Raw genomic sequence first — 23,753 nt, 5'->3', positions numbered from 1 at the left:
ACTATTCCAGGTTAGTGCTCAATAGTGCAAATAGTAAGGGTGGTTCCTGCTCCCCATTTTTCTAGAGACCAACTAGAGGGATCAGGATTACTGGGATTTTTAACTACTGGAACTCTGAAAGGAGCCTACTCTTGTTTCCTACGATGTGTAGGACCACAGGGGCACTCTATTTTCCACTGAGCAGGGTGACCATCAGTTATGCTGAAGAAAAAACCCAAGCCTGCCTCATACTCTCATTTCCTGCAAATCACTCCTAAAGAGTCACTTGCTTAGGCAAAAAGAAGCAACAATACTTGCTTCAACAACGGTCCCAGAGCTCCTGTCATTCTCTGGAAGAAAAGGATCTTACATCGTTCCTCACGTGCCCCCAAGTTCCACAGAAAAGATAAGAGCTTGCTTCTCAGAAGGAAGTTCTTAAGCTGAGACACCAACCAAACAACCTTTCCTCCTGTCTTCTGGGTTACCCTCAGTGGGCACATTTCCCAAGACCTCTTCCATGTCCCTTAAAAACATCTCCATAGGCCCCCAGACCCAGACCAAGTGCTTACCTTGGAATTAACCGTACCCCGATTACAGTAGAGTTTAGCATTTGTTTTTATATTGTTGGGGTCTATCCCCAGGGCTTCTGTGTACAGTTCATATGCTAGCTTGTAATTTCCTTCTTTAAAGGCTTTATTTCCATCTTCTTTCTTTGCTTTCAGTGCTTTGGCATTCTATAGAGAAAAGCAAGGGCAGGTCAGTTCACTTCCAGAAAGCCTCAGACCCCTGCACAGAGACTACCCTATTTTCAATTTCTTGGTCCCAGCAGTTCAGCATCACACAGCCCCCCATCCCATCCCATCCCACCCCATCCCACCCTACCCCATCCCACCCCACCCCACCCCATCCCACCCCACCTCCTGAGCTATTTGTTCTTCACTGTGCTTCCTACAGAGTGGACAGAAGAAATCTAGATTTATAAAAGAATACCAAGGAGAACTGTGTTTCCCAGGGTTTACCTCTACTCCCCAGGATAAGCATTACTACCCTTTCTTCTCTGAGAGAAGAAAAAAAACCCCACCACTTAAATATTAACCTATCTGATCACATGTATCTTTAGGCAAACTGAAATAGTTCTGAAATCCTTTTTTTTTTAATTTAGAGAATTTTCATAAGAGTATATCTGAGTCAACCTGATGACATATGCCAGGGAGCAAGATCTCAAATGCTCTCCTGAAATCTTGCTAATAAAAGGACCAAGCATTCTGACAAGCATTCCTATAATTCTAAAACCTTCCATTCCAAACTCTTAAAGGCTCAAAAAGGAAGCTTTCTTTACCACATAGATCTGGTGCCTAGAACTTACTCTGCAAGCAACACAGGCCTTCTCATGGTCAGGAGCCATCCTGAGAGCCTGTACAAAAAATTGAACCGCCTTCTCAATACAATCTTCATAATAAAGGCAAAGACCTCGGACATACAGAGCATCCGCATTGGTGGAATCCATGCGTAAAATGTCACTGCAGTAGCAAGAAAGAGGGCACATTTAGCTGTGGTTTGGATTTCCCCGCCATTACTATTTTATTTGTGGGGGTTTTCCCCTTGACCATGTGTCTAACATGGAAGTATCCAAATTCCCAAGAATTTTTCCCAAACAAACCACATACATGTCTCACAGTCTTTACTAAAACAGGGGTTAGCAAACTACAGCCCACAGGACCAAATCCTGTCTGTCACCAGTTTCTGTATATAAAATTTGATTGACACCAAGCCACATCATTCATTAATCTACTCTCTATGGCTGCTTTTGCACTACACAGGCAGAGCTGAACAATTGCAACAGAGACCACATAGCTTGCAAAGCTTGAAATATTTATTTAGAGAATTTGCAAACCCCTGGAATAAACAGAAAAGGACATTTAAAAAATAAAAACCATGCCCTGCCTGGTGTGGCTCAGTTGGTTGAAGGTTGTTCCATGCACCAAGAGGTCACGGGTTTGATTCCCGGTCAGGGAACATGCCCGGGTTGTGGGCTCAATCCCCAGTAGGGGTGTGCAGGAGGCAGCCAACCAATGTTTCTTTCTCTCCCTCTCCCATCCTATCTCTAAAATCAATTCAAACATTAAAGAAATAAATACAAATAAAAACTAAAATTCACACACCTGTTCTTTCACATACAGCTTAAGTACTTACTATATTCCTATATTCCTTATGGGTTTTCAAAGTTAGTCTAATATTTGGTTTTAAGTCCCAGGAAGGTCTGGTCAGCCCCCTGGCCTACCTACAGGACACATGGTAGCTACTGCTGTAGACAGTACCCATCCAGTAGAATCTGACTTTTCAATGCAGAACTGGCCTGAATTCATACCTAGCCACAGACTGTGCTTCTGGATAACGACCCAGCATTGCTAAACATTCTGCTTTGAGGATTTTGAAGCGATGGCAAGCAGGAGCAAATTCTAGTGCACGATCCATGCAGAAAACCACCTATAGGGAGGAAGAAAGCAAATAAGGTTCTTCTCCCTGGACTCCAGAAACGTCTTCATTTTAGTTTTGTCACAGGTAATAGATTCAAAGGAGAGTAATATCAGTTTAAGAACATACGTAATTCATTTGATTAAACCATTGAAATGAGGAAAGCAGTTGATCCAGATGATAATGACAGCAAATATTGAACAGTACTTTTGTATATTAACTCATTTAATGATAACACAATTTCATAAAGTAGGTAATATTATTACTTTTATTTTACTGATGAAAATACTAAAGCACAGGGATTAAATAACTTATTCAAGGTGACCAATAGAAACAGGATTTGATCTTAAACACTAAGACTCCAGAGCCTATAACCTTAATCACCATGCTAAGCTGCCTCCACAGTGAATCATATCCACAATGACTATGATAAAAAACTCACCACTTTTATTTTAGTAGAGAAATATGCCAATAAAACAATTCATTTAAAATGGTCAGAAATAAACCATATCAGATTACTATGTTCAACATGGTGTTATACAAACCAAAAGCCAACTATCTCCCCACCACAAACACATACACTCGCATACAGCTGGGGTTAGTTCCCTCTTTCAGTTTCATAAAGGTTCTCCATATATTTCTATTTTTTCTTTTTAGAAGTTTGTTCTCCGAGCTTTCATTTTTTGGTTTAGCTGCTATTCCTGGGAGATCCTTGCTGAATCATATTCTTCTCCAAGAATCAGTGACCCAAAGGCGAAGTCTAGAGTTAAGGGTTACTCATTCCCTCTAATAATCTGGCCATAGGGATCAGGAAGAGATGAAGTTTGAAAACTCGGAAGCAGCAATAACTCAAATTCCACGAACAAGAGACTAGATAATGCAGACCTTCATATAATGGAATACGACGTGGCTCTAAAATAGAACGAAGTTCTCCATGTATTAATATTGAAAGACTTCGAAGGTCTAGTCAATGGTACAGAACCATGTAGAGCGTATTACCTTTTATACCAAAAAAAAAAAAAAAAGAAAGGAAATTAAAAGTCTGTATTTGTATTTGCTTATGTATGGAAGGAAATAGAACAAACAAGAATAGAGGTTACTGTGGTGTGAGATCGAGGCAGATGGAGGATAAGTTGGGGCAACACTTAACACTGAATATATTTATACTTTCTAGCTTTTAAACCACAAAAACCACCCACTTGAAAATTAAATTTAAAAATCTGGGGAAGTAGATAAACACCATGAGCTGTTCCACTGGGAAGACTTTCTGCAGTATTAAAAGAGCAGGGGTAGAGATTCCTCTCCTTCAATGGCACAGGTTACTGTCCTGGAAGTTCTAAGGACAATATGAAAATTCAGGCATTATGCATGGAAGTCATGGTATTAACTTTTCCTCTTTAAATGGGAAAAGAATGGGGTGGGAGTAGGGGTGGAGAGCAGTCAGTCAAAATTTCAGCAGCCACACCCTGCTGCTTTCACAACGTTCTATATGGAGATGGTTCTGTCATCATGGGGAGTGTCAGAGACTCAGTGCTTCACTTCCCACCCCCATCTCCCCATGACTAGGGACAGCTGCAAGCAAAGAAGATCTTTGTTTCTTCTAACTTCATCTGTTCCCCCAGCCAAGATCATAATTCTTCATTTGTGACATCACCATGAGCTACAGTGGCGGGGGGCTGGGATGTCACAAACAGAGGGTTCTGTCACAAAATGGGGATTCTGGTTCCAGAGCGGGCAAGGGAGAAATGAAACCCAAAGGCCGCCTTTTGAGACAAAGTTTTTGCCCATGTAAACCTCAGAAAACATGACAAGATGCAGAATTGCTTTCCAAACACACACACACAAAAACAAATTTTTAAAAATGCACGTATAAATCACACTACCAAGACACCGTGATTATTAAAACCAATGGATAGAAGAGGGATGCTAAATAAATTAATGCTGGGACTCTCCATAAGCTAATCAGATATATGTATTACCAAATAAAAGACCTTCACAGTGTGTGACTTAGGAATAATTATTCAACTGAAATTTGTATGTTCATGTTGACCAAGGTCACCCCAATAAATTTAAAGTAATAATAATAAAAACAACAACCAAAAGAATAATTTTTTTTATTTTTTTGAATAATTCTTAACTGTACACTTTTGTCAAACATTTACTGAGTACCTACTGCAGAAAGCACCAAGCGAATTCCAACATATAAAGCGACAACTCCGTTCCTTGGATGGTACTCATAAACTTCCTTTAAGTGATCCTGAAACTCAATCCTGATCAGTGTTTTTTAACCTTTTTGGGAGCCCTTTATCTCCTCTTTTGAAACTCTAGTGAAAGCTACTTCTGAGTACCATCTAAAGAAGGGAGTTAGGAGTTATACAGAGGAGGCGTAACTACTATAACATCTAGAAAGATACCTAGAGCTTTTATACTTTTCCCATATTTCAGATTTGCCAACCCCTTTGGATTTAAATTTCCATGAACTATCACACAGCTCCATAAGGGCAGTAGTGTGCTTTTGTAGAAAGGTCTAACATCAAAAAGGTAGTGATGTCAGGTTACATACACGATTCAAAATGTAAAAGGGGCCTCTCCTAGTTTTGATTTCTAGCTCCATCAAGCTCCCATAACGCAGGAGTTAAAACTAGCTCTCATTATTAAAATAAAAATAGACGCCGGCTGGCGTGGCTCAGTGGTTGAGCATCAACTTATGAACCTGGAGGTCACAGTTTGATTCCCAGTCACGGCACAGGCCTAGGTTGTGGGCTCGATCCCCAGTGTGGGATGTGCAGGAGGCGGCCGATCAATTAAATGATTCTCTCTCATCATGACGTTTCCATCTCTCTGTCCCTGTCCCTTTCTCTCTGAAATCAATAAAAATGCATTTAAAAATAGATTATTGAAACCCAGTATTTAATTCCAACTGGCTTTTCCTCTTTTTTTCCCTAAAAGCACATTTTTAGATCACTATCTTATATAAAAAACAGGAAATAGGGTAACAAATTCATTTTGCTTTTTATCATCACAAAGCCAAATATAATTAACAAAAAAGTACCTTAGTAAAATATAATTTTAAAAGCTAGTGATGATGTGGAGCAATAGGAACTCTCATTCATTGCTGGTGGAAATGCAAAATGGTATAGCCACTTTGGAAGACATTTTGGCAGTTTCTTGTAAAACTAAATGTATTTTTATATAATCCAGCAATTACACTTCTTAACATTTACCCAGAGGAGTTAAAAAATGTCCATACAAAAATCTGCACATGGATGTTTATAGAAGCTTTATTCATAATTGCCAAAAACCTGGTTGTAACAAATGTACCTCCAGTGAGGGATGCTGACAAGGGGGGAGGCTATGCTGTGTACGGGCAGGGAGCATATAAAAAATCTCTGTACCTACCTTCTTCCTGATTATTCTGTGAACCTACAACTGTTCTAAAAGAAATGTCTTAAAAAAAGAAAGAAAAGGTCAAATTAAATGTACTATTCTAGATCTTCTGTACTATGCTTCTCTCTCTCTCTCTCTCTCACTCTCTCTCTCTCTCTCTCTCTCTCTCACACACACACACACACACACACACACACACACACACACAACTTTGTGAGAAAGAATACATAAGATTTCCTCATAGTTGTACTTTACCTTCCGAAAATCCCGCTTCTCAAAATCCGTTTCTGCTATTTTCTCATATTCTATGACTGCATTAGCATTCTTGAACTACACCAGAAAATCAGATAAGGGAAAGTTTTAATGAAGTTGTAGATTCAACCACCACAAAAATCAATTAAGGCTAATGAATGTGTTATTTCAAGAAAATCAGAACCATAGACTTTTCACAAATCAAGTTGGTGAAGATACAGCCAAACACCTTAACAGAAAGGCCAAGGCCCAAATCTTACCCTCAATTTGAACTTAGAAACTCAGGAATACAAAAATCATGCCTTGACATATACAAAATAAAGGCAAGGCATTGTCAGGGACTGAGCAAAAAACTTGCAGATACTCACTAAAATACATCCATGGGTAAACTGAGCATATATGGAGATGGAAATAAAACATGTTTCAGCTGCTACCAATTTAATCAGGATTTGAATTTACTAAATTCTTTTTAAAAAAATATGTTTTAATTAATTTTAGAGAGAGAAGAAGGGAGTGAGAGAGAGAGAAACATAGATTGGCTGCCTCCTGCATGCCCTCTACTATGGATTAAGCCTGAAACCCAGGTCTGTGCCCTGACCGGGAATCGAACCTCTTGGTTTATGGGTCGACTATCAACCACTAAGCCACACTGCCTGGGCTAAATTTACTAAATTCTTTAGCCTTGCTCAAATCAGTTCCTTGATGCATTTGTCTATTCCCTTAGCAATCTTGGAAACCCTCCAATTTGCAGATTTCTAAAGCTGTAAATCATATTCAAAACTCCTTTGAGCCAGGCCTGTATGGCTCAAGAAGTCCCTGGTTCGATTCCGAGTCAGGGCACATGCCCAGATTACAGGTTCAATCCCAGTAGGGGGCATGCAGGAGGCAGTCGATCAATGATTCTCTCTCATCACTGATGTTTCTATCTCTCCCTCTCCCTTCCTCTCTAAATTCAATAAAATTAAAAAACAAAAACAAAACACTCCTTTGACAGATTAAGCCGAGGCTCAGAGAGACTATGAGACTTGCCTACAGTCACCCAGGTGTGGCTGATGGCAGAAGTGAGACCAGATGTCAGTTCTGACTCTCAAGTCACTATTCCTTGCCTCTTTGATACAGACAGGATCAGACCCATACCTCCTGTTGTGCCTGAGCATTTTTGTGATCCAATTCTAGGGCTCTCTGGAAACTGCGACAGGCTGCCATGGCATTCCCTAAAGATAGGTGGCATTTGCCTTCTCGTAGATGTCCCTAGAAGAAACACAAAGAAGGATAAAAAGGAGCATGAGTGGCCAAGCAGACAGAAATCAACAGCAGCAACAAACACTCACACAAAACCAACATGGGCCCTAACCGATTTGGCTCAGTGGATAGAGCATTGGCCTGTGGACTGAAGGGTCCCAGGTTCAATTCCAGTCAAGGGCATGTACCTCAGTTGCGGGCACATCCCCAGTAGGGGGTGTACAGGAGGCAGGTGATCGATGTCTCTCTCTCATTGATATTTCTAACTCTATCCCTCTCCCTTCCTCTCTGTAAAAAAAATAAAAAATATATATATTTTAAAAAACCCACAAACAAACAAAAAACCAAGATGGGATGAAAATGGCTAGAGAAGTGGTTCTCAACCAGGGCTGATTCTGCATTCCATGGGACATTCAGCAATGTCAGAGACATGTTTGATTGTTACAGCTGGGCAGGGAAGGGGTGCTCCTGATACCTTAAAGGCCAGGGATGCTGCTAAACATCCTACAATGCATAGGATAGAACCCCACAACAAAGAATTACCCTGCCCAAAATATCAGTAGTGTTAACACTGAAAACCCCTGGGCTAGAAGTCAACTGCAGCAACTCAGTCCTCCCCAAAGAGCCCGTTACATACCCGGACGAAACTGTCATCCAACCTCACTGACTGCTGTGCATCTCCAAGAGCATCCCGGAACCTTCCAAGCATCATCAAGGTGGCTGCTCGATTCCCGTAATAGCTAGCATTTTTAGGACACATGTCTACAGGAAAAGGAGGAGGTAAAACAAGGTTTAGAATGGGTCATTGCTCCAAAAACTCAAGGGCCATCTCCCTCAGAACTATATCAAACTATAGTAGGAATGATGACACTCTTTAAAAATAAAGCCACCTTCAAATTTTTGACTACCCGTGCAAATGGATAGCAGCAATGGTGCAATTTAAAAATAAAACACAGCATTAAACTTAGCTTTAAAGTGCATTAATGATCTTTTGGAATAGGGGTCAGTATATTTATCTTCTTACTGGACTGTGTTTTATATAATTAGATATGAAAATGAATTTGCATTTGTTTAGCTGAAGGTGAGAAAAATGCTAGCATGGGATTAAAATATGTTGACAAATTGAGGATTGAGATAACTAAGACCTAACAATGTTCAAAAAGGCAATGACTGAAATGCATTTAGTAGGTGGGCATCTTTTTACCCTAAGATTTAGAATTTCTGGAGTTGCTTTTAATTTGCCGGAAGAACTACCACCCACTTAAGTTAGAAAAAGTAATTTCTGCCTGGCCAGTGTGGGTCAGTGGTTGAGCATCAACCCAAGAACCAAGAGGCCTCCGGTTCAATTCCTGGTCAGGGCACATGCCCAGGTTGCGGGCTTGATCCCCAGTAGAGGGCGTGCAGGAGGCAGCCAATTGATGTTTCTCTCTCATTGATGTTTCTATCTCTCTATCCCTCTCCCTCCCCCTCTAAAAATCAATAAAAACATATTAAAAAAAAAAAAAGTAATTCCCCTGTGTGGCCATTAAGCTTGAAGATATGCTACTTCTTAGAGAGGAACTATTTATAACAGTATTTAGCAAATTATTTTCCAGCATAAGCACGAGGTCCATCTCACCTATGGCTTTTGTATAATAGTTATAAGCTTCATTGTAATCTTTCTTGGCATAGTACGCATTTCCTTGTTCCTTGAAAGACTCTGCTTCCCTGAAAAGGAGACAGAGAATCATGTTACTCTCTATACCTAGGCAATCAATCACCTCTTTAATCTCATGGAGCAATCTTTGGTCCAGAGCCCCCGCCTGGCACATTGAGCTGAAAGTTAGTGTGACACTGGAAGGAATTTACAGATGTGTTCGATTGGCTGGTGGATCAAAAGGAGGTGCAAATGAAGGAATCCATGGTCTTCAGATGTTATTTTTTGTCACTTAGATATATTTAAACTAAGAAAACCTCTCTCATGTCACCTGCCTTGTCTCACTACTCCCACCCAAAGTCACTGTCCTTATGACAGGCAAATTTAGACACAGAAACTAAATCTTTATATATTTACTTCCTTTCCACTGTGTCACAACTGCTGCCACTTTAGCGAACTTACAAAAAATGAGCTACAGATAATTTCATTCAGGGCAACTCATTTCTCAATGTAAAGTGGGTCATATCCTTCGAGTTTTAACGATTTAATCTCTTGCATTTGTCACTGGAAGAACAAGCAGACCAAAAACAGAAGGCAAAGGGGTTAAAAGCACAGCATATTGGTGTTTAAGACAGAAAACAGAGTGACAGCAAAGACCAAGAACTTGGATGACAGGGACATATGAGATATAGGCTGCAATGCCATGCTCTAAAAACCCATCCACCAGTGTTCCCTCTGCCCATCACATACATGTGGGTACTTTCTGTCCCCTCTACTATCCCTGTAATACCTTGTATAACCACCAATTGGGTAATATCAGAATTTCTGCCCTAATCCCAACATACATTTTTTTTGAAGTTGTGCCATTAGACAAGCTTTGTAACTTCATCCTCGGGCCATACAAACGTTATCAATTTAAAAATTAGCCTGCCCGCAGGTGGCCCAATGGTTGAGCATCAGACCTATGAACCAGGAGGTCATGGTTTGATTCCCAGTCAGGGTACATGCCCAAGTTATGGGCTCGATCCCTAGTAGAGTGTGTGCAGAAGGCAGCCGATCAATGATTCTCACTCATCATTGATGTTTCTATCTCTCTTCCCCTTCCTCTCTGAAATCAATATATATTTTTAAAAAATTAGCCTGCTATAGCCCTAGCTGGTTTTGCTCAGTGGTTAGAGCACTGGCCTGCGGACTGGCCTCTGGTCAAGGGTACATGCCTGGGTTGCAGGCTCAATCCCCGCACTGGGGGTGTGTAGGAAGCAGCCAATCAATGATTCTCTCTCATTACTGATGTTTCTATCTCTCTCTCCCTTTCCCTTCCTCTTTGAAATCAATAAAAACATATTAAAAGTCTGAAAAAAAAATTAGCCTGCTATATTTGGTCAAACATTTAATCAACTCACCCCTAATGCCTTGGCAGGGCCAGACCAAATGATTTCGAGGGCCTTATATGGCCTGTGGGCCAGATGTTCCCCACCCATTTTAAAGGAACAAACTAGTAACCTCTATCAAAGATACCCAAAATCATTCCACTGACCAACTTGAATGACAAAGATAATTCTTTGCCAAAATGATTACCACAACATTACTAAAAATTTGAGCATTTTTGTTATAAGAGTCTTCTTTGCCAAAATGATTACCACAACATTACTAAAAATTTGAGCATTTTTGTTATAAGAGTCTTTGTTTCTTTTATCCTCCACATATGTAAAAACAAACTGAGTTTAAGGGTTGCCTGAAGTGAGAACAAAAGTACGTAGTTCTTAACCCTGTGATGGTATGGGAGTTTACAGCTTGACTCGATGAATACTGGCATTGGGGAGATTTGTGATTTATTTATGTATGTATTTTAAACTACAAACTGGCAAAGCTGTCCTCTTACTGAGGTGATCTCCCTTTCCATTCTTCTCCATGACTGTCCTGGCAAGCCCTACAACTATAAAAAGGGTGCTAGAAGAAAGGATAATGGAAATGATCTAAAATGCTAAAAATAATTGAATTGTGATGGATATAAATCTGTTTTGAACAATTCTTTTTTGTATCAACTGTCACAATGTATAAAGAAGCCATGTGCTGTTGAAAGGCCTCAAGAAGGATCCCCCAACTACAAGACTGTGGGACAATGGCAATCTTTCCTCATGGTGGGCACCACCCTGTAACTCTCAGTGAACCAGGCACTATATAAAAACCATGAGGAGCCTATCCTTTCAGAGCAGACATGCCACGAGAGCTGAAGAAACGGCTTCCCCTACACTGGATTTCAGAAGTTGAGTCAAATTCCTGTGAAGAAATGGAGTAGTAAATTCAAAGGAAATATCAGGTCCAAAATCATGCCCAAAGAGATCTAGCCATTTCTTCAGCTGGCTAGTGGCTAAGAATACACAAATTCTTGAGGAAAATCAAAGGCATCTAAGCACTTGGATAGACATGTCAGCAGTATAAAGCTTGCCAGTCAAAGGTGAAACAATCTGTAGAGCTACTGCAAGGTGGCCTTTCATGAAACACTAATCCCACGGAGGCCAGTGAGTTTAGCGAGGGCTTCTAGTAACAATGCAAAGGGTGATTTCGGTGGAAGATTAGTAATAATCATTGAGGCCAGGTACTTTTCATACATTATTTCCATTTTTCAAAGGAGGAAATAAGGTTTAGAGGGGGAAAATTGGCCCAAGGTGAGGCTGTCAACTCACACCTGTCAGATTCCACTCTGTACCATGCTATGCTTTCTCTCTAATGTTCACCTCTACCTATTGCCTAAGATTAAAAGTTAATCTGTACTTCCAGGAACAAGACATGGGCAATGAACATGAATTTCTTTAAACTAAGACAAAAAAACAGCCCAACATAAAAAACCCAACTCCAGAACTGCAACCTGCATTTAAATAAGCAAAATGACATTCTAACAATTAGTCATAGAGAGAGCAGGGCTCCTTTAAGATGCGAGACCTAGTGAACTGGACTTTGCCTCCCCCAAGAAATGCATTTCATTTTAGTAAATGGTGAGTAGATTCCATTCTAGAGCAAACAAAGCGAGTAATGTAGAGTCAGCCCACAGCAGAAAGAACAAGAAGAATTGTGTTGTGACAAGTTACCATGTTTTTAACCTCACACGGCACAGCATCAGGCCAGAATTAGCTATTCCCACACAACTGCCTCATGAAAAGGACTTATTTTCATAGAAACATGGTTGATTAACAGCTGCCTAAACAATGGGCACTTGGTGCTGCTTTTAGACTGAATGCTTATTTTTTGCCTCCAGGTCTAATGCCCAAAGTGGAGTACCTCTCCGTTTCGATCCTCCCCACAAAATACGTGACAAGCTTTAACCAATGGTCCTGACCCTGCGAGACCAGCCAAGGCAAGAGTGGATCTTTGGAATCCAGCATGGCAGCAGCAAGAACTGAACAAGGCTGCATCAGGAACAATTCCAGGGTCAAATCCATTCAAATCCTGCCCTGGGAGTCTGAGAAGGGGTTGAACTTGTTCAAGTCGCCCTTACAGCAAAGGGACTGAAGGATGAGATGTCAAAGGTGTGGGACTGGAAAAGAAGGAGAAGAGCTGGTTAACACTGGAATTGAGGGCAATCTGGAGGTGACATCTGTCACTCCACTCACTGCCAAGGTCAATTCATTTGATAAGCAAGCGAGATACAACACATACCTACTAAAACACATCCGTACCGAGAAAGGAAGAATTAGGATTAACTGCATTTACCAGGACAATCTAAAAAAAGGAAAGGACTCCAAAAGGGACTACATTAAACTACAGATTATCTTTATGTCCACAAAATAAAACTCAGACTAAACCCTGAAATATAATACCCCAGAAAAATATAGACTTGGCCATAACAGCTGTGCTCTATCTCTAGTACTTTTTCAGATTTTCAAAGGAGTTCTAATGAAGATCTTTGAAATGGCCTTCTGAAGTGGTTATGATGATAATATCATGTGTCTCCCAACACAGGAAGAACAACTGAGGCACCCAAGGTGACTGCACAGGTTTCCTAACTCCTAGAGTCCTATATATTTTTCCTCCAGATCTTGCTGGTTTCGAGATTTTTAGATTAAAACAAATTTCTCCAGTTCCCTACCCAATCCTTGGGTCAACTCTAAGCAGAATAAGCTTCATCTCTCTGATTTTCCAAGAGATGCTGGAAATGACTTTACCTCCCCTTCACCAAATCAATTCTTTCACTTTAATAGCCGGCAACAAATTCTTATGAAAACAGCTACTGAAAAAAGGTTTTCAAAAACTCTGTCCTCTTTGGACATATGATGGGATGTCTCCCATAACAGGTTCACTGCTGAAGGGCTGGGGTCAGCCTTCCCTCAGACGGATATAGATAAGGAGAATACATTCCATTCTTGGTTTGCTTTGCTACTCTAAAATGTATCTCTTTTCAGAAATAACCTTATCAACTGGAAAAGTGCAGCCCTGAAAACCTGCGCTTCTATACCACATGTGCGTTAAAAATCCGTGTATCCACTGATCATGCAGGTACATTCTCTCTCTCCCCACTGAGCACTCATTCATCACAGATGCTAACCAATCCAACAAACACTGCCAAGGGAATCATTTCACACAGGTCTTAGCAGGGCTCAGCATCATATGATCAAAACAGACAATTTGGGCTTATGATTACCGGCCAACTTTGCCCATTTGCAGCTCAGCTAAATTAAAAACACATTTAAAGCACCACAGTTGACATTGCAATGTGCCCCAAAGTAGATGTCCTTAACAAATTTCCATTTCTCTCTAAATACTTCCAAGTTGTGCACTTAGGTAAGATCTTTGCCTTAGGCTAACTAGTCTATCTTTTAGCAATTAAAGGGGTATTTAGAAAATGTAATCAGCTTTCACTAATTCGGGATTCATTGGGTGGTAGTTTTTAAAACATGGCTAGGTTCACTCTGGAATTGCTTCAGATACATTTGTAGATTATTAAAATAGGGATGAGATGCTTCACCCTTCGTACAGTATCATTTTAAGATGTATTTATTCTACCTCAGTGCACGAACAATAAAGACCAGCATGGTTTCATGATTCTGCAACATTCTTAACTTGGGAAATGCTGAATAGATTTTTCTATGACAAAAACACACCACACTGCTTTTATTTATTTAAAGTATTTGGCTAGAATTATGTCTTTTTAATAAAGTTTAGCTCTTTCAATGATGGCATTAATAATTGTTTAATTCAAAACAGATGCAACAGCTAAAATAAGATTTTTTTTTTCCTTTTCATTTTCTTAGAAAAAAAAAATCTAGCTTTGCTAAACTCAGGACAAAATGATTTATTTTGTTAGCACAGGGGAGTGTTTAGGGACCTTTGATTTTGAAGACTATTTTATTGGCAGGAAGAACGTCAGAAAAAGATATCTTCCCTTTTCTTACCCTCAGGCTATTAAGAATAATACTTTATACTGCCAGTGAGACAATATTTATGCATTCCTACTATATTTACTACTTCCAAAATGTCACCCTTATTCTATTATGTGCATTCCTACTATATTTACTACTTCCAAAATGTCATCCTTATTCTATTATTGTTGCACCCATTTCTTTTATTGTCAGATTTACTAGTTGCCTGCTGATCTAGAAATGTCCTCCACCCTTCAGAATTCATGGGATCGTGGCCAGTGTCAGAGTAGAAATTCCTTCCTCCTTCCCACAGCTTGAAACCTCTTGTCCCCAAAGGCTGGTCACAGGGCCTGTTAAATGTTGTAATCTCTCTGACCTTCATGAGAGAGTAAAGTAAAAGGAGACCAGGAGCCTAACTTTGATTTTGTCTTTTTTTTTTAATAATATATTTTTACTAGAGGCCCAGTGCACGAATTTCGTGCACTGGTGTGGGTGCGGGTGTGTATCCCTCAGCCTGGCCTGTGCCCTCTCACTGTCTGGGAGCTCTCGGGGGATGTCCAACTGATGGCTTAGGCCCACTCCCCAGCTCAGGGCTTCTGGCTGAGTGGCACTCCCCCTGTGGGAGCACACTGACTACCAGGGGGTAGCTTCTGTGTTGAGTGTATGCCCCCTGGTCATCAGTGCGTGTCAGAGCAATCAGTCATTCTGCCATTTGGTCGATTTGCATATTAGCCTTTTATTATATAGGAGGATTGATTTTAGAGAGGAAGGAAGAGGGAGAGATAGAAACATCAATGATGAGAGAGAATCATTGATTGGCTTGGCTGCCTCCTGCATGTCCCCTACTGGGGATAGGCCCCGCAATCTAGCATATGCCCTTGACTGGAATTGAACCCGGGACCTTTCAGTCCGCAGGCCAACACTCTAGCCACTGAGCCAAACTGGCTAGGTTTGATTTTGTCTTATCAAATACATATTATTCTCTTTCTTATCATCTAATCTAGGGGTGATTTGACAATCTGAGTTTCACACTGATAGGTGGGAGCCATACATGACTTAATGCAAGGTACTGCACACTGAATGCCAATAAAGGCTTCATTCCAGTTCAGAGAAAACAGCAGTTGGGCTTTCTCCAACCGCAACCAGTTGTTTAAGGTGGGCTACCCAGCTTCCTTTACTCAATTTCCTATAAAAGACAGATCTGTTTTTACTTTAAAACACCTGCCCTACCCCCCAACCAAAAGAAGGAAGAAGATGATGATGAACAAAATTTATAAACATACCAGTTCAAACTGTTCTGTCTAGATATCAGGGGGAAGCTTCAAGAGAGGCAGAGACCAAGCGTCGCAAATACAGTCTACACAAGGCAGTAGCACTCTCTACTGTTCAAGTAGGGAAGACACCAGGCAACATGCTGGATGGAGTTGGCTCTGGCTCTTTCAATGGGGGGAAAAATCGAGCAACCAATCAATCAATCTGGACAAAGATGCCATCAGTGCAGGCCGAAGGATAGTCTCATAGAAAACAGCTGAACTGTGAATTATGCTAGTTCCTTAATAGGGAGGAATCACGACCTGTGGAACCTACCTAACCTTCACTTCCCACTGGGAAAAGGACACGGAACCATAAAGCTGCTTCTGAGGAACAAGCTTCCAGGAAGCCATTCTCAGGACACAAGTCACTGGCTTTTAAGAATTAGCCAGAGGCTTGTTTTCATAACATATGCCAAACCCACCATTTTTTACTGCTTGGTTCCCAATTCTGTGACATTTCCCAACTCATGAGGACAGCAAAAAACTAGAACTGCCTGGCCAGCATGGCTCAGAGGCTGAACTCTGACCTATGAACCAGGAGGTCAGGGTACATGCTCAGGTTGTAGGCTTGATCACCAGGTGGTATGCAGGATGCAACCAATTAGTGATTCTCTCTCATCATTGATGTTTCTCTCTCTTTCCCTTCTCTTTGAAATCAATAAAAATACATTTAAAAAAATCTAGAACTGAGGTACTAAGGAAAGGCTGCTTTCTGAAGGTTTTTTTTGGGGGGGTGGGTGGGGGGGTATGAGAACCAATGTGGGGAATCTGGATTGTCAACTAGTATTTTGCTTCCAAAGTTCTCTAGGTTCCTTAGTTCAACAGGTGGTTGACTGTCTAAGAGCAAACTGTCTTAAGACAGATATTCCAAAAAGAAGAAAGGGTCCTGTTTGCCTCACTCTCTCCACCCCGAACCCCCGCAAAGTTTAATATTAGAATCAGAAGCGTTACCACTTTGCTAATCAGACAGTCTGGACTCCCCACATAAACGGAAGTTATATGCCAAAAGAATATTAGGTCTCAGAATCAGACTTTAAAAGTCAAATATTCCGTGTGGCAGTAAAAAAAAAAAAAAAGAAAAAAGTCAAATATGCCTCTTCATATTACCATTTTCAAATCACTCATACCCCGACCAATGGTGGAATAAAACTGAGGAACTGCCATTTTGATCTGGTGGGGGGAGAAAAAAATTGTTAATCCAATAAAATGAATAGACTACTGGGATAACGTACACTCCGATTCCTGCCCTTACTGCTGAAATTCAGTTTAAAAGAATACCTGGAACGACCTCTAAGTAACTTCCACATCACTCAGCACTGGAGAAAGGGGACCAAACATTAGTGGAGTAAGAGAGAAATGGGCTCTCAGAGGGACTCTGCATCAGACCCCAAGGCACCTAGGCAGCCGCTGACCACTGTTCTCCAATCTTCTAAAATCCTAGAAAAAGAAAGCAAAGGCAAGTGCCCAGTACTCAGTCAGCTTTTTAAAACTTAGAATACTAGCTTCAATGGCTCAACTAATTCCTGATTGGCTGGAATGTACATACGGCTGGGCTTTAAGCCAATCAGAGTTCTGGTCGTTGGGAATGGACTAGACACAAGAGCAACTGTCACTTACTGGCCCAACATTTTATTAAAATCTCAGTTCTCGAACTTAATTTGTTCCAGAAGGCTGTTCGAGAAGCGATTTGTTCAAAAACTGAATCATTTTTTCCCATTAAAAATAATGTAAACTGAATTAATTCGTTCCAGACCCCCAAATGATTGTTTTAACCTTTCTTACATACAGTACATGCCTAGTGTACTGTTTAATCCTGTTTAATCTATAAACAAACAATTCTTTTCTTAAATTTAACCAACCAGCCCCTTAAATGAATCACAGGGGTGCAGCATCTTCCCTTTTTCACATATCACTACCTCCAAAATGTGGTGGCTGGCTAATGCTTTTCCTTTATCCAAATCAACAACAGTTTTTCTACCTCTTCAATTGCCTGTGATTGTTGTTGCTTTCACACTCTTAGCAACATTAGCACTTTTGATGGCTTCTTTATGTTTTAAAATTGTGCTAATCATCCATTTCTCCAGCAACAAAAGAAAGAAAGAAAAAAAAAAACACACAACACCACACATATATTCACAGCAATTTCCTGAGATGTTAACAATGCCAGATTTAGAGGTAAACTGACTACATTCTCTCCTTTGTTTGTGGCCTGAGAGCCTTTTCGTCAAACTGGTGTATCAGCAGAAAAGGGCTGTCAGGTCCAGAACTGAAATATTATGCAAAGATTTTTGGAAAATTTTTAAGTGAACAACTTGGTCAAGAACGGAATTAATTGTTCGAGATGGGAGACATTTGAAGAGTTTGTAGCTCAATGTACCCGGCTCTGGTTAATACGTGGTTCCGAATCAGAGCAGCAAGGAACAGAGACCTTTCCTTCCTCTGTACTTTACCTTTGTTCCAGTTATGATTAACAATTTTGCCACTTGTTAAATATTAGGGTTCAATTAATTTATTGGTATTCAGGATTCTGTATTCTTAGGTTTAACCCTTCTTTAACCATGGCTCATTTTGATAGGGGCAGAAATGAAATATTGGGGACCAGCTATAATTGTAAGAAATATTAATCATGCTCTGTTAACCGTGATTGCTTTATTCTGATTAAAGAAGGCACATTCTAACCTGGCTGGGAGTTGCATGCCGACCTGGGGGACCTGGAAGCTCACCCGGAAATGTAGCCCATCCTCCCCATCAGGGAGCTGCCCATTATCATGGAAAGATTAACAACCTTTTGGCAGAAGCCAGAGCCGCCAGCCCTTTGAAGACTCCAGTCTTTGCATACCTGCAGGCCTTTGCAAATCTCCAGCCTGCATTACCTGTTAAAACTGCCCATTCGGCACACCCTTTAGCCTACTTCCCTAGGTAATCTTTGTCCTACTCAATATAAGCAGCTGGTTTATGGGGAGAGGCAGGACAGATTTTTTGTGGATGACCTGCTGCTCTCCCACACTGCCAGCAGTATTGGAATAAACGCTCATATGATTCAACCCTGTCTCTGCTTCATTGGTTCAAGTAGTGACAGGCAGCACGGACCTATGGATTGTCTGGTTACAATTTGTCCCATCTCCCATTTTTTCACCTTTGACCCCAAAACAAAAATGAAAGCTGAGAGCAATGTTTCTTACTGATTTGGGTTCAAGGTCAAAGAATAAATTCCCATTTAACTTGCAGGCTTACTGAAATGTCTAGCTGTCTGCCCTAGAACTTCAAGAGAAAGTTTAGGGGGACAAGTGACTAAGAATTGAAAGCAGGGTGAGGAACAAGGGGAAAAATTCAGTGAAGGCTATGAATTCCAAAATGTCCCAAGGAGCCATAGTAAACAGCAACAGCAGCAAATCCTGGGATATGGACTCAGGGTTTAGTGCTTCCCACCAACAATCCAATCCTATCCTATCCCATCCTATATAGTAAACCCTAATATGCAAATCGACCAAAGGGTGGAATGACTGGCAAAACGACAGTAGCTATGATGTGCACTGACCACCAATGCAGGAGCTGCCCCCTGGTGGTCAGTGCACTCCCACAGAGAGAGCCACACTCAGCCAGAAGCCCGGCTCCCGGCGCAGGGGCGGTGGTGGGAGCCTCTCCCGTCCCTGCTGCAGGCGGGCGATAAGGAGCGAGAGGTCCCAGACTGCAAGAGGGTGCAGGCTGAACTGAGGAAACCCCCCAACCACCTCAGTGCACAGATTTCATGCACGGGGCCTCTAGTACAGACATATAGACGAAAAAATAAAAAGCAAAATCCACAGTTTACAATACTTAGGTACTAAGAAAGGGTCTAAAAATAACTTCTTGTTTGCATCCATGAGGAAAAGATACAGAAGAGTTAAGGTCATCAGCTCAAAGGAGTCAGGTAATATCACTGCTCTTCAGTCTATGGCTTCCATTGGTTATTTTAAACCTCATTGTCTCTTCTATTAATGAACAATGTGAACTCCTTTGATTTTACCATAATAAAGACTTCTGGAGCCCAAGCTGCTCCCCAGCCCAGGAAATGTGACCAGAGCCTTCGATCAAGATAAGTATTCATAAATTAGATAAAGCCATCAGCAACTTCCCAGGACAGCTATAATGTAAAACCTATGAAATTTAGCCCTTTGTCTTCCAAGTTGCTTTATCTGTTCTGGTAGGCAAAGAAAAATAATCTTCATGTACTGAAGCTGATCTATTTTGGAGTGCCAACTTATGCATCTTTTATTTTAGCCTCTCAGCTGCTATGGGCTCAAAGAACTTCGTTAGAGTGACAGGCAAAAAAATAAAGTCCATTTCTTTCCTCTGATGCACTAAAGCTGAGGAAATAAAACACAGCCATTTAAAGTGCTGTTACCATGAAGCCCAGAGTCTTGGAAGCTCCGCTCATTTGCCTCCTGTGGGACTGTAACAATTTAGCAGCAGCAGCAGGATGCCCCTAAGCCAAGATAAGATGCAAGGAAGGACTCCTTGCTGGACTTCACAAAAACCCAAGAGACCCATCAACTCACGTGTCCCCAAGTGAACCGGTAGTAAGACTGTAACCAGAGACGTGAACTTGGCCAAATGACAAACCAAGCCAGATAGTAAAGGACACTATAAGGGATGTTCCTATCCGTGCTCTCTGCTATGACCTCATGGGAGGATTCCAAGATATATGAAAAATGTAAATAACCTTTCTCCAAAACTTCTAAATTCCCACTCCATTTTCAGCATACATAACCAAGTATTGGAAAACCATACATAAACAAGTCTTTTTCTTACTAACAGATCCCAATGTTTACGTAAACCTTCTAAGGAAGGCAGAAAACCTGTGATATTTTTGTTTATTTCACTATGTACCACCAAGGTGATTTGTTCACCTTGGTGGTACATAATAAACATCTAAGCTTTATTATATTTAAAATAAATCTATATAAATATGTCTAGCATATAAGTCTATTTGGTAAGAATTCAGTTTTTATGGTTAAATTTAGTTGTTTTTTTTTTAGTGGTAGATGAAATAATTGTGCATTTTACAACTAATGGCATCTTTTAAAAAACATTTATTTTAATTTGTACTGAACTTAATAGGGCAACATTGGTTAATAAAATTATATAGGTTTCAGGTGTACAATTCTGTAATACATCATCTGTATATTGTTTTGTGTGTTTATAACCAATGACATCTTAAATTTCATGAAATAAGGCAGTTAACATTAAGTCAACACCCTTCCTTATTTTGTTATGCTGCTACCAAATACCATGTTTTGGGGTAATGTAGTCACATTACAGCATCACCAGTTTTATGTTTCTTAATATATCTTCTTAAATATCTTCAGTTTATTTATTATAATTTTATGATAGAACATCCTCTTAAGGCTGTAATTTTTTAAGGAAAAGACTTTGATTTAGATAGGGGAGCTTTGAAAAGGAACCCAAATTAGGGATAGTCCCTACATCAGGTATTTACACTGAATAGAATGAATTTAAATTACATACAGCCCAAGACCCTATTTATATCACAACGAACCAAAGAACTCTTTTCACAGAAGTTAATCCTTACAATTAATTTAAGCTGTGTTGGGGTAGTTGTATTTCTCAACTTAGAGTCCCTTAATGATGCAAATGATGTTTAATTCTAAATATCTGGAAAGAACTAGGACCGATGTGAAAACTCCTAAGTGTGGTAGGCAGTCAGACATGAGCAGCACAGCGATGATGGGCCACTAGAGTGGAAAGCCCCAGCATTGGGCAAAACTGGGAAAACAAGGACCTTGCCCCCAGGGTAACCTCTCACCTAGCATGTCGCAGGTCAGGTGGTTCAGACCCTCCCGTGACCTTTCCTCCCCTAGCATGTTGCTAGTCGTGTGGGTTAGACCCCCTTAGAGGGGGAATGAGTAAGCGGGCCAGAGGATAGCCCTTACACATTAAACCTCCAGGACAATGAGGTCCTGATCCACATCAAATACATACAGGCCTCACCTGTGTTTCAGCTCCAGGCCCAGGATAGCAGCAAAACCAGACAAACAAAGCCACGTAACTAGAGACTCAAGTAACGAGGTTGCTGAACCGAGGTCCAATCGCCAATAACATTGTTATTGCGCTGACGTTAGGACCAGCTGCATTGACTAATGATCCCTGATGCCAACCAATCAGCAAAGACTACAGCCCTGAACAGACACTCCTGGAAAGCTGATGAACATTCTATTGGGATCCTCCCAAGACCTCCAACTAAATACCCTCCAGAGGAGGACCCAGAGCAGCAGTCTCTATGGCGAGGCTTCCCCTGTACCTACCTCCTTCCCCAGGTGTTTTCCTCGCTTCTCTCCTTTCTAAGCTCCAAGGGCGCTTCGTTAGCCTCTGTAATCTGTTCCCTGAGCCCATGCAGCTCAGCCGGCTCACTTGTCCTACCTCTCTGACTTTCTAAAATAGACTTCTGCTTGTATCTGAGTCTTAGCTCTGAATTCTTTCTTGGCCAGAACTCAAGTACCAAGGGTGCTGAGCCAAGGTCCAATCGCCAGTAACATTCTGGGTGCCATTTTGCTGCCAACCTGAGGACACCAGACGCTGGTATCCTGAGTTCTCTGATAGCCCAGGGACCTACTATGCTTGGTCAAGCCTCAGCTCCCAACAGGTCCGGCACTTGGAACACCTTATTTTTTGATATCTACTCATTCCGCCTCACTCACTCTCTCTTATGTTCCTAACGTAAACAGTAAAAATATCTCAGAACCCTGATTTCAGATCTCATGCACAAACCCTACCTCACCACCTCAAATCACCCAGACGGAAGACATGAACAGGCTTGGTATAAAGGTAGGAAATATGTGGGAAGGAGACTGAGAGGACTGTAATCAATTAATCTGCAGCTGGTTAAGAAAAGGGCTCCAGCCCTAGCTGGTTTGGCTCAATGGATAGGAGCGTCGGCCTGCGGACTAAAGTGGCCCAGGTTTGATTCCAGCGGAGGGTACATGCCTGGGTTGCGGGCTCCATCCCCAGTAAGGGGCGTGCAGGAGGCAGCCAATCAATGATTCTCTCTTATCATTGATGTTTCTCTCTCTTTCTCTCCCTTGCCCTTCCTCTCTAAAATCAATAAAATATATTTAATAAAAAAAAGGGGGGAGGGGCTCCAGAACCTTTTCGTTATTTTTGCTTCAGGATTAGGAGCGTGAGCGCCCACAACTGTGTTCCAACCCCACTTCCAACCACCTGCCTTCGCTGTAGCCAGAATCCAGAGTGTTCTCGAAAAACACTCACTCAGCAGCTCCCTTGGCTAGTCCGGCCTGGCCATCTCGAGCCACTGCAGCTGCCCAGCAGTGTCAACAGCGCCCAAGCAGCTGCCCTCTCCCTTGCTGCTTAAGAAGGAATAATCGTCCCGGGAAGAATGAGGGTATTACTCGGGAGGGGGGACGTCTGACGTGTAGAGCATGAAACAAGCCCCTCACTCTTCCTCTTCTATCATTTTCTACTTCTGGGGTAACTGTGGGGAGGGGGCGATCAGGCCGATAGTGAAGACACACCATCACCTCGGACCCAGACCAGTACCCGCTGGGGTGTAATTAAGGGAGAAGAGGAGGAGGAGAGCACGGGCTTTGGAGATGCAAAGTGCTGATTGACAACAATGCACAGGAGTTAAGGCGGGGGTCATGGTCGCCGCGCCGCCTCCCCCACCCCGCAACAGACCTCCAATTCCCTCAGAGGCCAAGTCTCCACGGTAGGGACGACCTTCCCCTCGGCTGGAAAACGACCGATGCCTCAACTCCCCAGCCAGGCGGAAGCCGGAGGGGAGGTCCGACCTCCGAGAGCGCCCCTTCAGGGGGTCCATCCGGACTGGATCGCGAGCATGGGGGGGGGGGGGGGGGTCCACGGAGGGCGGGGCATCGCCTCAACAGCTAGGAGCTACATCATGGCAGGGACGGGTTACCCACAGCCACAGAGCTGAAGCTCGCCCCTTCCACTGCACCATTATCCGGTTACCTCTTCGCTCCTTCTTCGTCGGGCAGCTCGGGCTCGGTCGCCGCCATTACCACATCGCACTCCGCGGTAGCCGCCATCTTACCGCCTAGACCAGAGAGCCGGGTGGGAGGCCGGCGGTGAAGAGCA

The 23,753-nt window shown here is 41.8% G+C and overlaps 1 protein-coding gene across 1 annotated transcript in view; it reads right to left on the bottom strand.

Annotated features, from left to right (window-relative positions):
* The window catches only part of DNAJC7 (DnaJ heat shock protein family (Hsp40) member C7), a 30,836-nt gene extending 7,083 nt beyond the window's left edge, over nt 1-23,753 (bottom strand). Inside the window, exons 1-8 of the mRNA XM_079798268.1 lie at nt 23,628-23,753; nt 8,954-9,042; nt 7,973-8,097; nt 7,231-7,344; nt 6,097-6,171; nt 2,348-2,466; nt 1,346-1,499; nt 549-713 (exon numbers count right to left, since the gene is read on the bottom strand). Coding sequence (XP_079654394.1) covers nt 549-713; nt 1,346-1,499; nt 2,348-2,466; nt 6,097-6,171; nt 7,231-7,344; nt 7,973-8,097; nt 8,954-9,042; nt 23,628-23,704 — 918 coding nt within the window. The 5' untranslated portion in view covers nt 23,705-23,753. The remainder of the gene's footprint in view (nt 1-548; nt 714-1,345; nt 1,500-2,347; nt 2,467-6,096; nt 6,172-7,230; nt 7,345-7,972; nt 8,098-8,953; nt 9,043-23,627) is intronic.

The sequence above is a fragment of the Cnephaeus nilssonii genome, assembly GCF_951640355.1.
Source record: "Cnephaeus nilssonii genome assembly, chromosome: 19".
In the NCBI taxonomy this organism is placed as follows: domain Eukaryota; kingdom Metazoa; phylum Chordata; class Mammalia; order Chiroptera; family Vespertilionidae; genus Cnephaeus; species Cnephaeus nilssonii.
The sequence above is the reverse complement of the archived record's forward strand: the minus strand, read 5'-3'. Positions and strand labels throughout refer to the sequence as shown.